The following is an 18,676-nucleotide window of genomic DNA, read 5'->3' as shown; positions in this document are numbered from 1 at the left end:
AGGCAAGGAGAGAGGGGAAAAGGAGACAAAGGCCAGGGGTCACCAATCCTCTGAAACTTGGCTAATAGACTTCTTGTCAGTGGTTTCCTGGTTGTCAGTGATTCCTGACGTCTTCATTTGGTGATTCTGTTGGAATTTCTGAACTCTTGTCAGTTACCCTCCCCAGCCCCTTGCATACTATGGATCTACTCTCCAGCGTGTCTAGAGGCAGACACATTCCTGCAGGGAAAATGCAATTGGAGTGGGAAGTCCTTTCTTGAACAGGTTAATGGCACAACAGAAGTATGACTGTGGGGTGCGAGCTGGTCAAAGGGAGATTAATAGGTACTGACAGACACTCCTTCGCAGGACTAGACTCAGGAAGGAGTTTGCGTGTCACCATCACACCTGCCCTGCAAGGAAAGTAATTATTACCTCCACTGTACAGATGAAGATACTTGCTCAAGGCCGCAGTTAGCCCACAGAGAAGGGAGTCCAACCCAGATCTGTTCAGTGCAAAAAGTCATCCTCTTCCATTAGCGTACGGAGGAGGGTTGTAGGACTAAACCAAGTATCTTTACTGGTGCTCAAAATATGACATTTTGAATGCACTTTATACAAAATCTGAGAAACTCCATTGACTCAGAGCTGTGGGCTGGCTGACATGGCTTGGAAAAAGGAATGTTTCATGGAAGGTACTGCTAATTCTGCTCATAGGCCACATTCAATCAGCAGAAAGAAAAGTGCTGGAGGTTGGTCCTGTCTTTTATCCTGGTGGAAGGACATTTATTGTCATCAGCAAAACAATCTCCAACAGGATATAACTATTTGCAGTTATATTTTTACTACCATTCATTTGCTTAGTGGCTTTCTGTCAAGGGGGGAAGGGAATAGGTCAGAAGGAACTATTTCTGGGCTCTGACCTTTGGGAAAGCAGTCTTGTCCTATTTACACGTCCTCTCTCTGATTTGCCCAATCTGACCACAAAAACATCATCCTCCAAGCCCAGGTAAATACTGGCAACCAAATAGTCTCCAATCAGTCAATGGCTATTATGCAACCAAGGGGGCCCAGAACCCCACACTAAGCAACTGATAAGTGAAGAAGGAAAGAGCAGCCCAACGTTCCTGACCCTGGGATGCTGGAGCAGAAGTGAATTCCCATCTGGGAGAAGAGGCCAAGAAGTGCAAGTTCTGAGACCCTCTCTGGCATGGCTCTTGGTCCAGTCATTCCTAATCGCACTTACCCAGTTATACCACCAGACTGTGGTGTCAGCACCAGGATGAACCCTAGTTCATCTCGAAAGGGCGAGAGAGGAAGAAGAAAGTTTCTCAATCAGCAAAGAATAGCTGCATAAATCAGTTCTCCTTGGGAAAATGAAACCAAAGGGAAGAAGGGGCCTGTGTCTGGATCACTTTCTTCAAAAGGCTGCGTGTGAAAAGAATGATGCAGGGCAAAAGGCTGCAAGGAGAGGGAGGTAGGGAGGGAGAGGGACAGGGAGAGGGAGAGAATATGAGGAGCCCGGGTGCTCACAGAGCCTGGGAAGTAAATCAGTTGCAATGGGAGCCTTCAGGTCACACATCTGAATATGTCATTGCCTAGTGCTCAGAGGCCCAAAAGCCTGGGTCAGCCTGTCAAGAACTGGAATTTGTTCTAACCCTGGAGCCCCAGAATGATAACAACCAGCCATTTCAGAGACTCTCGTGGCAGAAACCCATCTTCAGCTCTCCTTTCCAGTGTTGTTTTTGTTTAATACGGTAAGGGAGGAAAAAATATCTGTGTACAGATCTGAAAATAGATAAACTGTGCTGCAGAATGGAGGCGAGAATTTGAGAAGTGACCCATACCCCCACCAATAGCTCTGCAATTGAGACAAAGTCTTCACCAACTAGGATTGGAACGGTGGGGTTCAAATAAAATAATTTATATGAACTTGCTGAGCCCAGCCTGTTCCCTTGGGACCAAATAAATACATTTGTTCGTTCTTTCTCTGTGGTAGATATTGTCCACTGTGTGTGCTGGGGCTTGGGGAGGGAGGTAGATATTGTCCTTGGCGGTGTATGCAGGAAGACCTCCGTATTGAACTTGTACTTTTTTGTAACTGCCCCACAAACTTCATCACCTCCACTCCTACCATCCTAGTCCAAAACCCTTCCTCCTAAATGGCCTTCCTGCTTTGACTCTCCCTGACTAGAATTTAGTCTTCACACAGCAGATCTTTTTTTAAACATAAATCATATCTTGTCACTTTCCTGTTTTAAACTCTTCAAACGCCACCAACCACACTTGAGTAGAATTTTAACATTTTCCCATGGGTCAGGGGGCCCTAACATGACCTGCGCCCCGATGACTTCACCTCCTATTGCTCTCCCTGTGGACTACTAAGCCACAGCCACACTGACCTCTGTTTCTGAACTCACCAAGACTCTTCCGCCCTCAGGGCTTTTGTACTATCTGTTCCCTCTGCCTCGAATACCCTCTGTTCTCATTACCTGTGGTGCAGACATTATCTGACCACTCACATTGAAATTAGCACCGCCCCCCAACCCACCATCACTCCATTTCATTTGCTTCATAGCAAATGGTAACGATACTAACTCAACCAGTCTTGCCTCTTGTTTATTTACTTGTTTGTTGTCTGTTTTCTCCACAACACAGCCCCTGAAGGGGCACTGTGTCTGTCTGGTCTATCACTGAATCCCTAGTGCCAAGCAGAGACTGGCAATAGTAGATCTCTAATACTCGTTGGATAAACGATCTTTTCAAATTCTAACAATCTTGTGAGGTATGTGAGAACACCCGAGTTGTCAAGCTGTCGGCTCAGGATTAGAGTCCTGGTCTGTCTGAACACAGACCTCGCCTTCCTTCCCAGGGTACCTCGCCCCTTTCAATTCTCCATCTCCCTCGACCTTTCTCACACACTCAGTCCCCCTCTCGAGGGAGGCCAGGCCAGGCTTCCAGTCCCTTCTCAGACCCTGGTGCCGGCCCTCAAAGCCCACCCACATTTCGAGGGCTCACAGACGCCGCCCCGTGCCCAAAATGAATCTGCCCGGTGCGCACAACCCCCTCCCTGGTCCCCCAATCAGGGGCTGAGAAGGGTCCGGCACTGCCTACGGTAAAGTGGGGCGGGCCCCCTAGCCCATCGGTAGTAACGGTTCGGCGCCCTCACGCTGTCCCTCTTCCCTGGCTAGGGACCCCCGGGGCCTACTGGGGGCGGGCTGGAAGCTCCAGGCGTCAAGGGCAACGAGGACATCCAGGGCCGAGTTGGGGATGGGCGCCTTCGTGCAGCAGAACCTTTCTTCATCGGGCCTCGTTTGCCCGCCGGTCGGCTTTGGAAGAGACACCCCACTTAACTGTCCCCGCGCTACCCGCCCCGCCCGGCCCTGTATGCGGAGGCCCGCCTTCCTCCCGGCCCCGAGTCCGGGGTTTCTGCCGCCGGAGCGTTCCGCCTCGCTCAGCGGGCCTCCACAGGCGTGGCCGCCGGAGCCATCGACAGGGTCTGGCACTTCCGCGCTTCTCGGGGCGAGGGCCTGCGGGTTTCCTCCAGCCGGGGAGGGCGGAGGCGGGGCAGAGGCCTTTTCGGGCCTTAGGCCCCGCGGGCCGGGCCGGGCCGGGGAAGACGCGGCCGCCGCTCTCCATCCGGGCGCGCGCGGCCCTCTCGGGACCTGCCGGCGCCCCGTAGCTCGGGCGCGCGCCTGTCGCAGCCGCAGGAAGGAGGGGTCCGGCCTGAGACCTGGGGCGGCGGCCGCCATGCAGATCCCCTCGGCCCACGGCCGGTGCCTGGGGCGCCGGGGGCGGCCCTGAGCGCGCTCCTCCCGGCCGGGCGGGATCGCGGACGTGCCCCAGCGGCTCGGCCGGCTCTGCGCGCCCACCTCCCCGGCTTCGCTGCTGCCTGGGCGCGGCGGCGGCGGCGGCCGCCCCTGTTGAATGGGCTGTGAGGGCCCGGGTTTGAAGCGCTGGCGAACGCGGCCTCCGGGGGCGCAAGGCGGCAGCAGCGGTGGCGACCAGACGGGTGCTGGAGTTGGCGGCGGCCATGGAGGGCCTGGCTGGCTATGTGTACAAGGCGGCCAGCGAGGGCAAGGTGCTGACTCTGGCTGCGCTGCTTCTCAACCGGTCTGAGAGCGACATCCGCTACCTGCTCGGCTATGTCAGCCAGCAGGGAGGGCAGCGCTCCACGCCCCTCATCATCGCAGCCCGCAACGGGCACGCCAAGGTGGTGCGCTTGCTGCTAGAGCACTACCGGGTGCAGACTCAGCAGACTGGCACCGTCCGTTTCGACGGGTAGGTACATCCCAGCTCCAGCCTCCTCCCTAACGCGCGCGGACCCAGCACTTCATCGGTCCTCCCCTCCCTCTCTCTCTCGCTTCGTGGAGGTATCTTTTCTCCCATTTTGTACCTCCTGACTTGCCCCCATTAGGCCCATTTCATCTTCTAGGCCTAATGTTCCATCCCCTGTTTCACTGCTCATCCTCATTGGCCCCTACCGCTTATCCCCTCCGTAGGGAAATAGCCACACCTTCTGTCTTGATACCTAATAAGTACAGAGTCTGTGAACAAGTAGTATGGAGGAGGTGGCAGCCTTTTCATATGTTTCCCTTTAGCAGTACTGGGATTACAGCCGAGATCAGCAAACGGGGTCAGCAGTTAACTTTGAGGACCTCTATTTGATAAGCTATTTGGCCACCCAATTTTTAGCCCTTCAAGTGAGTGTCCGATAAAGCCCTTAGCGAGTTGTGGGACCTTAAAGTCAAAACAAGCCCCCAGAACCAGCAGCACCTTCAGCTTCTTGAATTGTCATGCCGCCAGACATCCCAGGACATGATTCTGACCCTTCCACGTTGCTGGGAGTAGATACGTTGGCTGTGAAGATGGCACTGGACTTGGTGTAGGAGGAGATGATGCATTCTTAAATTACATGTTATCCTGTGATGATGTGGGGAAGCGTGATAATTTACTGTTATTCCAGGTGGGGAGTTGAAAAATTCATATTGTTACAGTTAAAATCTGCCCTTTGGGTTTAATATTACATATTTTGGGGTATGATAATTTTGAACACAGGATAGTCAGGTTTGACGTTATCTTTTCTGTGCTAGATGATTACAACCTGATTTACAGATAACAGCTGAAGATTTTGCTTCATTGATTGCATTTGTTGACTTGTACTAGTACATAAGCTGTTCTAGCATTTTCTTTTGAGGTAGATGTGGTCCAAGCATAAAGATATGTATCTTTAGTTTGGGTGATTGAAAACTGGTTGAAACCTGACTGAAAAAAAAATTCTTGATGATGACTAGGGCATTGTTGAATTTTGATTGATTCTTTTTTTAGGTTGAAATAAGAAGAGCTTTTTCTTCTGTTTTAGATGAGAGGCAAGTATTTCAGAGTATTGTATCTTAATGAAGTGATGGCCGGCTGGTGGTGGTTACTCTTTGGTACCACCTTTCTAGATGTTAAGGAGATGGCCTTTTTCATGTTAACCATAGATGGCAGTCCGATTCTCATTTGTTCTCCCTTGCTGGCTCCTGTGTCCCCTCTGTACGGTCCTGCATTCCCGCGGCCTTCCCTATCCCCAGAGGAGGGGTGAGGCACAATGACCCTGAACTTGCAGCGCAGCTCCAGTCGTGCAGGCCCAGGCGCCCGCGGAGATAGGAACCTGCAGGGACACTGCTGCTGAGGGGCCTGCTGAGGCCTGTTCTGATGAAGGGAGAACAGTGGCAAGAAAAAACAGTTTTCTAAAGCATTTGGAAAGGTTTTGCTTCTCTTTCTCAACCATCAAAGAGAAAAATGTTTTGGGGCGGCAATTAAGAGAACTTGAGATGACCGGAAATGTAGCAATGAGCCTGTGTGGTGGCTTGCCTTGCCCAGTGAAATTCAGGGGTTCAATAAGCAAACGTATTTTGAACACCTGCTGTGTGCCAGGCTCTGTGGCAGGGATTGGGTGCGCAGAGATGAATAACATACTGTTCCACTGCGGAGGAGGACCATCTGGCGGGGGGTGGGGGCGTGTGAGAAACAGACATAAATGAGTAATTGCAGATGCCATCTAGGCATCTTTTGGACTTCTGAGGGAACACAGAAAGAGGAAGTGCTCGGCTTTGCCTGGGAGAATCAGGGAAGGCTTCACAGCTGAGGTGATGTTTGAGCTCAGTCTCAAAGGACAGCAGAAAGTGAAGAAGAGGGGCAGCAGCATGGCGCATTTGCAATGACAAGTGTTCAGTGCAGTTGCAGAAAGGGATGCAAGCCTGGGAAATTAAGAAAGAGACTGCGGGAGGTTGGAGTGAGGTAGAGACCAGATTTTGACGATCCTTGTGTAAAATATGAAGAGTCAATGGCGGGACTGTAAACACAAACATTTCTATCACTTGAGATTTTGTATGAGCCTTCTTCAAGCTATCTTTTTTGTTTATGGATTATTACAAGTATGAACTTATTAGCTGCTATGTCAAAATAGTTTAGTTTTTTTTTTTTTTTTTTAACTTATTAAAGGCCTATGAAGGGCCCAGCCCTGTGCCATGGAAGATATGGAAGATATAGGGGAAAAAAATGTAAAGTTTCTACTTTAGAGGAGCTTACAGATAATTAACAAAAGAGCAGAATTGAAATTCATGGCCACCTTTCTAAACACTCACTCCACTCACTCTGTGAGATTATTTTGCATTTCGTTCCAGTCATTTAGGCATTTCAGAAATAGATGAAGAGAGTATTACTTGCAAATGTCATTATTTCACTTTGCATTCATTCCAGACATTGTGAAAATGTTAGTCTGAGCGAGGTGTTAGTAATATGAAGTTCACTCAACCCTTGGGGACTGCCTTTGAGAGGCACTTAGCGAGACTTTTCTTTAGATTCCCTTGGTCTTGAGACCCGTGGCCGGATGGGGACAGACAGGTTCCAAGTGTGCTGAAGTAGATGAATGTTTTCTTAATTTTCAGTAGCTTATATACCATCTTGACAATTTTTTGCCAAATCGTTCACCACCTATCCTGTTATTTGCCTGCTATTTTTTTTCTTAAGTCTCACTTCTTAGCTTCATCCTAAGAAGCGGCATCTGTGTAATTATGGGTTTGATATGATACATTTTGTGTGTGTGTGTGTGTATGTGTGTGAGAGAGAGAGAGAGACAACACGCACACACAGACATTAAAATAAATCACTTATTTAAAAAAGGTATACCTTAGAAGACTAAAGTGTACTCAGAGTAGAGCCTCAAGGGGGAGGGGACCACCCACCTAGATTAAGCCCATACGGATATCTGAGTCCTTATATACTTTTTGGAGTAACATTTGAGATTATTTTATTTATGGCTTACTGTGTAAAGACCAAAATTGACATAGATGAACAGATAAGAAGAAAAGTTAGATGAGCGTGAAGAAAGAAGAACCTTTAGAGAATGGGAAGCTGTTGAGAATGTTATAGAAATGGAACAGAACAGAGGAGGGTGTCATGTGACCCTGGAATATTGTGCTGGCTTGAGTTCTGAGGGCCTGACTGCTCTGTGCCAGAGTTTGTGGGGAACTCTTGTCCTAGAACAGGTTTGCTGACACGGATGGGAAGCAGAACAGGACCTCTGGGAATTCTGAGGCTTTTTGTTGAGTGCTCTTGCTTTTAAAAGTCAGCGCTAGTACTGATACTTCTAATAAGTGTCCAGATAGAGGAAAGGCATAGGGGCACAGCGTAATTTGACTTCATTCAGAAAGTCACTTCCAGTATACGTAGCAAGGAACTACTTTTGATCTAATAAATGATTTTAAGGGCTTTGGTTAAAATAAAGTGCTGGTCATTTACATTTAGTGAATTTTTTATTTCCATTTCAAGTACTTGAGTCAGACATTTTTATTTAAGGAGATAGATGAACTTAGTTTTGTGATCAGAAATGTTACCTTTTATTGTGAAATGTTTCCATCGTCTGATGCATATATTTTGTTTAAAAAGGCGAATAACAGATTAAAATTCCTTGATTTTTAAGATGAAATACGTAATAGTTTGGATTGCAATTTTAGATTGAGTCTAGAAATATCATTGTTTTATAGTGCTTCTCCCATAGGCATTAAGTAAATATTGCATTAATTTGATTATATTTTTATTTATTTTCTGTTATAAATGCTTGCTATTTTGTTTGCTATTATAAATGGCTATAATTTTAGCTGTATTTTATGGACAAAGAAATGTCATAGATGTTAGGATTATAATTCCCTTTAATCTGTTTAATATTCTTGTTTAGATGTAGACATTTAAAAAATCACTAAGGCTAATGTTTCTGAAGGAATAATCATTCTATAATACGTTATGCAGTGAAATTTTTTTGTCATAAACTACTTAAAATTTTTAATGGCCTCAGTATAAACACGTAATTGAAACTTCTTTTTATGCTCCTGTCACATCTCTATATGGGAAATGGAAATTAGATTACATCAGGAAAAGTATTAAACAATTATAAAAATCAAGTGAAGTATATACTTGTAATTTAATTTTTACTCTTAATTAATTCTTGGAAATTTGAGACCAGAGAAATATTTTAATCACTTGTGGTCTCTTTTTTTCCTCCATCTTTAAAATGGGGGTCCTATTTATCTTGTATGGTTATTGCAAGAGTTAAAGATAATGTATGTGAATGCTTATTTTAATGTAACATTTGTTGAGTTTTTATTTAGTTTAGGTTCATGTTCCTGGCATGTAACAGTTTTATATTTTTTAAGAGTACAAGGAAACATTGTAACCATGTAAATATAACTATATTATTAACTGTGTATTAATTTTTTGATAGATTATATTAATACGTTTTTTAAAGCTTTTGGAATGGAAACAAATGTTTGAACAGTGACACATACTATGTTTCCTTACATTTGATGCATTATATAATTTCAAAAGTACTTCTGTACTTTTAATCTCATGTAAGCCTTTTAGTTATGTATCTGTAAAATGGGCATAATAATAGCATCTACCTTATAGGGTTATTGGGAAAAAAGTTAAGAGAATTAAATGAGATATACTGCATATAGGCACTTAATATAGTGCTTGGCACATTGAAAGTATGTATTAGGTTTTTGTGTTTAAAATTTTTCTTTAAATTGATTTGTGCCTCTTTTTAAAATTATATCTATTTATAGTTAAGGTATAACATCTAGTAAGGTGTGTAAATCTTAAGTGTACAATGTTATAAAATTTTAATATGTTTACATCCAAGTAATTACCTTCTAAATCAACATGCAGAACATTTATGTCACTCAAAAACTATCCCTTGGGCCCTTTCTTATCATTTTCTCCCCTTTCCCATCATTTTCTCCCCTTTCCCCTCCCAGAAGTCATGATTATTCTGACTTCTATCACCATAGATTAGTTTTGTCTATACCGGACTTCCTATAAATGGAATCATACAATGTACTCTTTTCCATCTGGCTTTACATATACATATATATATATATATATATATTTTTTTTTTTTTTAAGTATATAGTCAGTTTACAATGTTGTGTCAGCTATCTGGCTTCTTTTTGCTTAACAGAATATCTATGAGATTCATCTGTGGAGTTCCATGTATCAGTAGTTTGTTTGTTTGTTGCTTTGTAGTATTCCATTATATGAATGTATGGCAGTTTATTTATTCTGTTGATACTTTGGTTGTTTCTGGTCTTTGACTCTTACTAATAAAGCTGCTATGAACTTTTTTGTATAGATCCTCTGGTGGACATTTGCATCCATTTCTCTTCAGTATACCGAGTGTAACTGCTGGGTCATAGGAGTGGTGTATGTTTAACTTTAATAGTTATCATCAAACAGTTTTCCCAAAGTGTTTGAACCAAATTATGTTCCCACTACCAATTTCCATTAGCAGTGAGAGTAAGCTGCTCCACATCCTGGCCAGCACTTGGTATTGTCATGTCAGTATTAATTTTAGCTATTCCAGTGAGTGTGTATTGGTAACTCTTGGTTTTAGTTTGCATTTCCCTGGTGAGTAATTATCTTGAATATCTTTTCATATGTTTATTGGTCATTTAAATATCTTTTGTGAAGTATACTTGATCAGTCTCTTCATCCATTTTTTAAATTGGGTTGTTCGCCTTTTTAGTGATTTGTCAGATAAATCCATTGCACGTGTCTTCTTCCAGTGAGTGGATTGCCCATTCACTTTCTTCACAGTGTCTATTGATGAAAAGAAGTTTTTAATTTTAGTGAAGTCTAATGAATCATTTTTTTCTTTTATGTTTTGTGCTTTTTGTTTTTGCATTATGTTTCAGAAATCATCATTGAACCAAGGTCATGAAGATAGTCTGTTTTTTTCTTAGAAGCTTTTATTGTTTAGCTTTTCACACTTCTCAAATTTTTGTGTGTAGAGTCAAATTTAATTTTTTTTTCCAAACAGGTACCTAGCGGCTGCTTCATCCCTATTTATGAAAAAGACTATACTTTGTATGAATTTCAATGGCGCTTTTGTCATAAATCTGTGACCTTGTATGTGTGAATCTATTTCTGGAGGGGTTTTTGTTTTTGTTTTTGTTTTTTTGGTTGTTGTTTTGTTGATATATTTATCCTAATACCAGTGATACACGATCTTAATTACTGTATTTTGTTCTTCAACATTTTCTTTCAAGATTATCTTGGTTGTTCTTGGTCCTTTGTATTTCTACATACATTTTAGCAGTTTCTAACACAGTGTTAGTGCAGAGATTGGGGTGGCTTTCTTACTGATATATTGACAGAAACTGTGGTCCCTGCGGGATGCTGAAAAGGAGGAACACACTGTGCCCTTGAGGGCCTGTGAATCAGCTTGGTAGTAAAGAAGTTACAAAGCACCGTACATTTCCTCTTTGTTTTCTGAAATTTACTTTTGCTAGGAGAAAGTTAGAGGGTTTTTTTTTAGGTTTTTACACTTTAGTAATAACTATAATAGTTAATTATTGAGCTTATACTAAGTGTAAGTACTACGCAAAATGCTTTACTTAAATTACCTGATTTTATTTTCACCAAAACGAATGTTTTACTAATGCTCTGTAGATTGAGGTTTTGGTCGGGGTTTAAATTTTTGTTAGGGCAAGTGACCTCTATTTTCTAACTGTGTGTTCTTTTCATGAATAGGTATGTCATTGACGGTGCCACCGCTCTTTGGTGTGCAGCGGGAGCAGGTCATTTTGAAGTGGTTAAGCTTCTCGTCAGTCATGGAGCCAACGTGAACCACACCACAGTCACTAACTCGACCCCGCTGCGGGCAGCATGCTTCGATGGCAGATTGGACATTGTGAAATACTTGGTTGAAAATAACGCCAACATCAGCATTGCCAACAAGTATGACAACACCTGCCTAATGATTGCAGCATATAAGGGCCACACTGACGTGGTCAGATACCTTTTAGAGCAACGTGCCGATCCCAACGCTAAAGCACATTGTGGAGCCACAGCATTGCACTTTGCAGCTGAAGCCGGGCACATAGACATCGTGAAAGAGCTGATAAAATGGCGCGCCGCCATAGTAGTGAACGGCCACGGGATGACGCCGTTAAAAGTAGCTGCTGAAAGCTGCAAAGCTGACGTTGTCGAGCTGTTGCTCTCCCACGCTGATTGTGACCGAAGAAGTCGGATTGAAGCTTTGGAGCTCTTGGGTGCCTCTTTTGCAAATGACCGTGAGAACTATGACATCGTGAAGACTTACCACTATTTATACTTAGCCATGTTGGAGAGGTTTCAGGATGGTGATAACATTCTTGAGAAAGAGGTTCTCCCACCAATCCACGCTTATGGGAATAGGACTGAGTGTAGAAATCCTCAGGAACTGGAATCCATTCGGCAAGACAGAGATGCTCTTCACATGGAAGGCCTTATAGTTCGGGAACGGATTTTAGGTGCCGACAACATTGATGTTTCCCATCCCATCATTTACCGGGGAGCTGTGTATGCGGATAACATGGAGTTTGAACAGTGTATCAAGTTGTGGCTTCATGCCCTGCACCTCAGACAGAAAGGTAACAGGAATACCCATAAGGATCTTCTTCGATTTGCCCAAGTTTTTTCACAGATGATACATTTGAATGAAACTGTGAAGGCCCCAGATATAGAATGTGTTTTGAGATGCAGTGTTTTGGAAATAGAACAAAGTATGAACAGAGTAAAAAGTATTCCAGATGCTGACGTCCACAATGCTATGGACAATTATGAATGTAATCTCTACACCTTTCTGTATTTAGTGTGCATCTCCACCAAAACACAGTGCAGTGAGGAAGACCAGTGCAAAATTAACAAGCAGATCTACAACCTAATCCACCTTGATCCTAGAACTCGGGAGGGTTTCACCTTGCTGCACCTTGCTGTCAACTCCAATACCCCAGTCGATGATTTCCACACCAACGACGTCTGCAGCTTTCCCAACGCGCTTGTCACGAAGCTCCTGCTGGACTGTGGTGCGGAGGTGAATGCTGTGGACAATGAAGGCAACAGCGCCCTTCACATTATCGTTCAGTACAACAGGCCCATCAGCGATTTTTTGACCTTGCACTCTATCATCATTAGCCTAGTGGAAGCTGGCGCTCACACCGACATGACCAATAAACAGAATAAGACTCCGCTAGACAAAAGTACAACTGGGGTCTCAGAAATACTACTTAAAACTCAAATGAAGATGAGTCTCAAGTGCCTGGCTGCCCGGGCAGTTCGGGCTAATGACATTAACTATCAAGACCAGATCCCCAGAACTCTTGAAGAGTTTGTTGGATTTCATTAAGTGACTGGATATGTAAAATCGTTTAATGTGGTGCTAAAAAGTAAAGGACTTTAATCACAGACAATAGAATTACGTGTTCATAGATTCTGCTTTTCTTTCCACCACCCTCCCTCCCTCCCTGTCCTTCCTTAGTTCTGTATTTGGCCATCTTGCCTCATATGGTGATTGATGTCAAATACACTTTAAACAAAGCCACATTGTTTAGGTGTAACTATAATCTAAGGTGTTTGGATATTGGTCACTCACCTATTTTTCCTTCTTTCTTTTTTTAAGGAGCATAACATTTTGTTTATGTGACAAGGGACATTTATGATTGGAAATTGATAATGTTTAACAAAAAACAGACTACAACGGTATTTCTGTTGGTCCCGTGTCAGCCTGTTATCCTTGCAGCAATTCTGTGGATTCCATGAAGAAAAATAACTAAAAGGAACATTAAAAGTAATGGAATTTCCAAATGTTCTGCACATGCCAAACTGCTATAGGTAGTTTTCACTCTTCCATTATTTATGTGAAGTGATATAACACATTATACCATCAGGAGGATTTTAAAAAATATAGCTGCAGATTAATCTGAAAAATGTGCTAATAATAGTTACTAATTTATAAAGTTAAATCCATTGAAATTGTTGAATTATGCTGGGTGGTACACACAAAGTTTAGTAATTTTAAAGCAACTTTTCAGAGAATATTGATGGACTGTTTGCCTTTAGGCTTGGATTCTAAAATTTGTCTCTGTATTAATGTAATCTAAATTGCAGCAGTCTGCATCTAACTCAACTCATAGACATGTAAACAGAATGAATGCTGTGTTTTCTGATGAAACAAATTGTCGTAATATAGTTACATGTTTTATTTCTTGTCCCCTTCTCCCTTTCCTCCTGTGTGGTATCTTTTAAAATTGGAAACTACTTTTCAAAGGGCATTATTTGTGCCTCCCTAAGAAGGTGTTTATGACAGGTGAGAAGGAGCCAGGATATTTTTAATTTTGTCCCTTTATTTAGTCTGTGATAAGAAGTAGAAAAATCAATAGTGTGGTGTAAGGAATTCAATGTTTTTGATGATGAAAATAATTCACAATGCCATTTTGAAAGATACTTCTGTCTGAGAGCAGCAGATTTTGAACCACATAACGTCGCTTACTCTGACAGGCTGTACAGAAGTTTTGTTTCTTTGTTTTATTTTCATGGCAACATTTTTACTGTCAGACTAAAGTAATATTCTGTGATTATCCTTTAAGCATCACAGAAATTCAAAAAGGGTACACACTTACTTCTATTGATGTTAAAAGTGATAAAGAAAGTAAAATTAGGTATATCTGTATTTTTCTCTCTAGTGCCAAATGAATGCCTTAGCTACCCATAGTGCATGGACTGTAAGTGAAGACCTGTGGCTTTTTTCTTTAATGAAAAGCATTATAATGATGTAGCAACATCAGCTATAAACAAACAAAAAAAAAAACTTGTAAAGTTTCAGTTAACATTTTATGTATGGATATTGCTTTGTAAAGTGTAAGAAGAAGGTTGCAGTTGGATCAGTATAAAATGTAATGACCAAACCAAAATCAGCACCTAGGGCCTTAAATAGAGATACCCCATGAAGTGGAATACTTTGAAGGATGGGAGGGGATGGCTGGGGGGACTTTGGAACCTTCCCCCCCCCCCCCCCCCAGAATGCAGGATACTTACACTGCTGCTGTAGTTACGCTTCACGTGTGTTCTTGCTTCAGTTAGTAATGTTTTGATGGTAAATTCTGTCATGGTAATATGTTTCTGTTTTCCTAATCTGAGGTTTGAAAAAGGAAGGTTTTTAGGAAGGCTTAAAGGCAAGTATTTGAATGAGCCCTAATTTAAAAATGGCTGGCCTTGGTCCTCCTGGTGTGAGTCAGGGGGACTACTGTACTGTGCTCTTGGCAACCCTCGTGGCCTGAAAGAGGAAGTGCACGTCCTCCAGGTGAGTGAATCACGCCCTTTCCCCGGCTCGGATCGGACCCTGTGTTCTCAGACTTCAAGGCCTGCTTATTCGGCTGTGATACTTGGTATTTACTTGCTTCCATGACTAATGCATATGATTTTTAAACACCAAAACTTAAAGCATCAGATAATGCTGCATGTTTTAGAAACCATTTCATCCCTTTGGCTACCCAGGACCAGAACTGTTGTAGCTATTAACTTACCTATAAAATGAGGATAATGATTATCTGTACATATTCAGACATCAAAATTTAATGACACTCAGTGTTTTTGAGAAGGGAGGACTGAATGCTGGAGAGAGTAAAACTGCTGATTGAAATGCTGACACAACTGGAGAAAATTTTTGAAGACAGTGGAATAGACTATAAACCCTGCTAATGGTAACTGAGGTTTGTTTTGTTTGTTTCATCAACTATAATATAGCAGTACATTGTGCACTATATTGCTAAGGATCTAATTCCATCTTGTAAAATAAATTCAAATGTGTATTGTGAAACACCTGTATAAAACCATTTTTGAAACAAGCAATCTACATGCCTGTTTTTTTATTTGTTTTTGGTAGAATTACTTTAAAATACCTTTAGTCAAACCCTTCCCAAACTTACGTTTTGTTTTGTTTTAAGGAAATTAGGTAAGAGAGGTGATGGCTCTGTCTCAGCTGAGAGCTCCAGGCGACTGCCGTTTTCTAGCCACTTTTGTCATTTTATGTCTACTGTTGGTAGAATTATGCTGTGGATTGCAAGTCTTCCTTGATAATTACACGTTCAGTCAAAACTTCTTGGTCTTCCTCAGTAATTGTCATAAGAATTTGGTTGAATTAGAGGCCCAGGTGGATGAATGCCTGGGCGCAAAGCATGTGAAACCTGGGTTGAGAAAACTGAACTCTTGAGTTTAGATAACTAATTCAAGGAATGGGCAGCAAATCCATCTCCTCAACTGACAAAGATGGGGGAAGTTTCTGACAGAATTCTGACACAACATAGTCATTTTCTACCCTGGATTGCTCTGGCAGGCCACAGTCCAGCTACCTTAAGGTTCTTTGCTGTGTGAATTATAAACAAACAAACCAAAAAGCAAACTTTAGTCTTGCTTATTTATGGGAAGGGTTTTATTTCACTACACAAATAGTTGATTAATAACTGGTAATTATGAGAAACTTAGGTATGATAGCACTGTTTGAAGTAAAATATGATTTGGGGGCAGCCACTCCTTAAGTCTCTGCATTTGGCAAGTGTTCTTGAAAATTAAAATCCCAAGGGAACAATACCCTGTTACCAGTCTCCACCTCAGTTGAAGCAGCTACTTTAGGAATAAGGCCACTTTGGATTATTCAAGCAGAAGCAGTTCTTTTTGGGATGAGGTTGGGTGAGGAGTGAGTTGCTGGTCCTTGGATTACAGTTTGCTGGTTTTAGAAGCAGCCAGTGATCAAACTAGTGAGTAGATGGATAAAAGTATAAAGGACTTGTTCTTATGGTAGATTTTCTGTAAAAATCTTAAATGTTCCTTTTCAGGCTAGCCAGATGTGTCAATATACAGATGACTACACCATTTTCCTCACTGACTACACTATGACATTAAAATGGGTTAAAGAAAACAAACTCTGCCTTTTGCTCTGTGGAAAGTTACTAGTCCATAGATTTGAAGCTGTGTGTTCACTCCTACTCTGAAAATGCACAGCCCGCTCTGGATCCCCTCTCTGGGAAGTAGAGAGCTCCTAATGTGTGTAGCACGTTGCTGGGCTTTCTCAGACACTCCTGGCAGATTCGCCCGAATCTTCAGATGGGCTGCTTTGTACAGTATCTTCTCCCCCAAAATATGGGATCAGAAATACATACTACATGGATAGTGGTGATAGATAATAATTTTCAAAACTGTAAATTAAATGTGGTCTCTAGTCCTAGGTTTGTGGTGTGTTCATTGTTGTTAATGTGTAGGGAAGGGACACAGACTTGGTGGATATGGGGAGTGTATCTTGATATGTGTGCAGGGGTGAGTATCACTAAATTTATTAACAGCTTTTCCTTTGGGGGTGAGTCGGGTGATGAGTGGCCTAATCAGAAAAATGAAAGAGTGAAGATGCAAGTTTTGCCAAGTGATGAAGTGAACAAGGTTTTGTATCTGCTTTTCTTTTTTATCAGGTGTTGTAAAATCCATGCATGGCTTTTTGTTGTTGTTGCTTAGTAATTGATAGAGGAGAAAAGATGAGGGGAAAACCTCAGCTTTGCTAACCAATCTTTAAAGAGGTACATAGTTGGGGAGAAAAATCTTACTGGCTTAATGTGTTGAAAGATCCTGTCCTTTATAATATTCACCCCAGCCTGCAGTCCTCCATGTAGAGGAACTACATTGTTGTACTCTGGTAGTCCACTGTGATTTATAACAAACCAGTGATGTCATTCTGCTGTGCACTTTTGTCAAATCATTTACGTGACTTTAATAAACATAGTAAACTTGCTGACTGCACCAGAGGTCTGTTAGTGATTTATATATTGCATGACATTTTCTATTTGAGTTTGACATGTAGAATCATTTTTAATTTCGTGGTAATTGACAGTCGTAACAGCCCAACTAATTTAAAACTAACAATATTGCTATGTAAAAGGAAAAAATGGTGTTTGTGTTCAGTAAATGTTTGGAAAAAACTACCTTGAAGTCTGTTGTCTTTATTGTTCAGTGTGCCTTAGTTATAGATGATCTTTTGTTGAATTCATTTTTGAAAAGTTACCAAGTTATACATGTGCATGGGGAAAAATTAAGATTGAAAAGAAAAATTCAAATTGTAAAAATAACAAAAGATCCCTTTTCATCTCTCCATGCCTCCCATTTGGACTCTTCAGAGAGCTCTCACTAGTTTTTTGAGTAGCTTCTCAGAAATTTTTTGTGCATATGTGTATTTTTTTCTCCTTTTCATTTTTTTAACTGCAAATGGACTTTTACCTTTCTTACACTATTGGTTGTCTTTTTCACTTAATATATATCTTGGAGGTTTTTTTCACTTTGACATATATATATATGTCTATATATATATATATAGACATATATATATATACACACACACACATATAGATAGATAGATTTTATAAAAAAACTTACAATAGCATTTAATTCTGTGGATGGACTTAACATTTATTTAACCAGAACTTACAGTTGGACTTTTAAGTTTTCAATTTATTGATATTTCGAATACTGCTTCAGTAAACATCCTTGTGTACTATATTCATAGAACAAGTTCATTTCTAACACTGGAACTTTTGGTTTAGTGACTAATTTTTAATATCTCAACAGGTGATCCAGTTGCCTTCCATCTCCCTACATCCTTGGTGACATCAAATATTACCTAATTAGTTTTTGCCAAGATGATTAATAGAAAATAGTATTTCATTGTTTTGATTTGTGTTCCTTCTATGAATAATATTGACATATATTTACTGACCTTTTGTATTTCTTCTGTTTGACTTTGCATTGTGGTCTTTTTCTTGCTACTTGTTAGAAATTCCTTGGAAGTTTAAGGAAACTTCCTCTGTTACATGTTACAGCTTGTAGTTTGTTTTTTGACTTTAAATACAGTAGTTCTCATGTCTACTGGACTTTGTATTTTGCCCGTGAAGCTGTCTCCTTTCCAAGCTCGTACGTCTTTTTGACCCGTGTCGTCTCCTAGTGCTTTTATGGCTTTTCCCTCCCACTTCTTGCTTCCCTCCTCTTCCTTTTTTTCCCTCCTCATCCTCTTCCCTCTCTTCTTCTTTGGTTTAAATCTTTTATCTACCTGGAATTTATTTATTTTTTAATCTATGTATTTATTGTATAGTATCATATTTTTAAAATTGAGGTATAGTTGATGTACAAATTATATGTCACAGGTATACAGTATAGTAATTCACAATTTTTAAAGGTCATACTCCATTTATAGTTATTATAAAGTATTGGCTGTGCTCCCCGTGTTGTACAGTACGTCCCTGTAGCTTACTTTACACCTGATAGTTTGTACCTCTTAGTCCTCCACCCACATCTTGCCCCTC

General features: G+C 41.6%; 1 protein-coding gene across 1 annotated transcript; it reads left to right on the top strand.

Moving 5' to 3' along the window:
• Nucleotides 1–3,337: 3,337 nt before the first annotated feature.
• FEM1B (fem-1 homolog B) lies at nt 3,338–17,305 on the top strand. Its single transcript, XM_074354181.1, has 2 exons — nt 3,338–4,260; nt 11,052–17,305. The coding sequence occupies exons 1-2, from the start codon at nt 4,013–4,015 to the stop codon at nt 12,685–12,687; spliced, it is 1,884 nt and encodes a 627-aa protein (XP_074210282.1). The 5' UTR covers nt 3,338–4,012; the 3' UTR covers nt 12,688–17,305.
• The last annotated feature ends 1,371 nt before the right edge of the window (nt 17,306–18,676 follow it).

Source organism: Camelus bactrianus, chromosome 27, assembly GCF_048773025.1.
Source record: "Camelus bactrianus isolate YW-2024 breed Bactrian camel chromosome 27, ASM4877302v1, whole genome shotgun sequence".
In the NCBI taxonomy this organism is placed as follows: Eukaryota; Metazoa; Chordata; class Mammalia; order Artiodactyla; family Camelidae; genus Camelus; species Camelus bactrianus.
This window is presented reverse-complemented; position numbering and strand designations above follow the sequence as displayed.

Bases quoted from the DNA above. Each gene is read 5' to 3' on its own strand.
- FEM1B (XM_074354181.1), top strand. From the start codon at position 4,013: ATGGAGGGCCTGGCTGGCTATGTGTACAAGGCGGCCAGCGAGGGCAAG. The intron at 4,261-11,051 runs GTAGGTACATCC...TTTCATGAATAG, and splicing joins GGCACCGTCCGTTTCGACGG to GTATGTCATTGACGGTGCCA.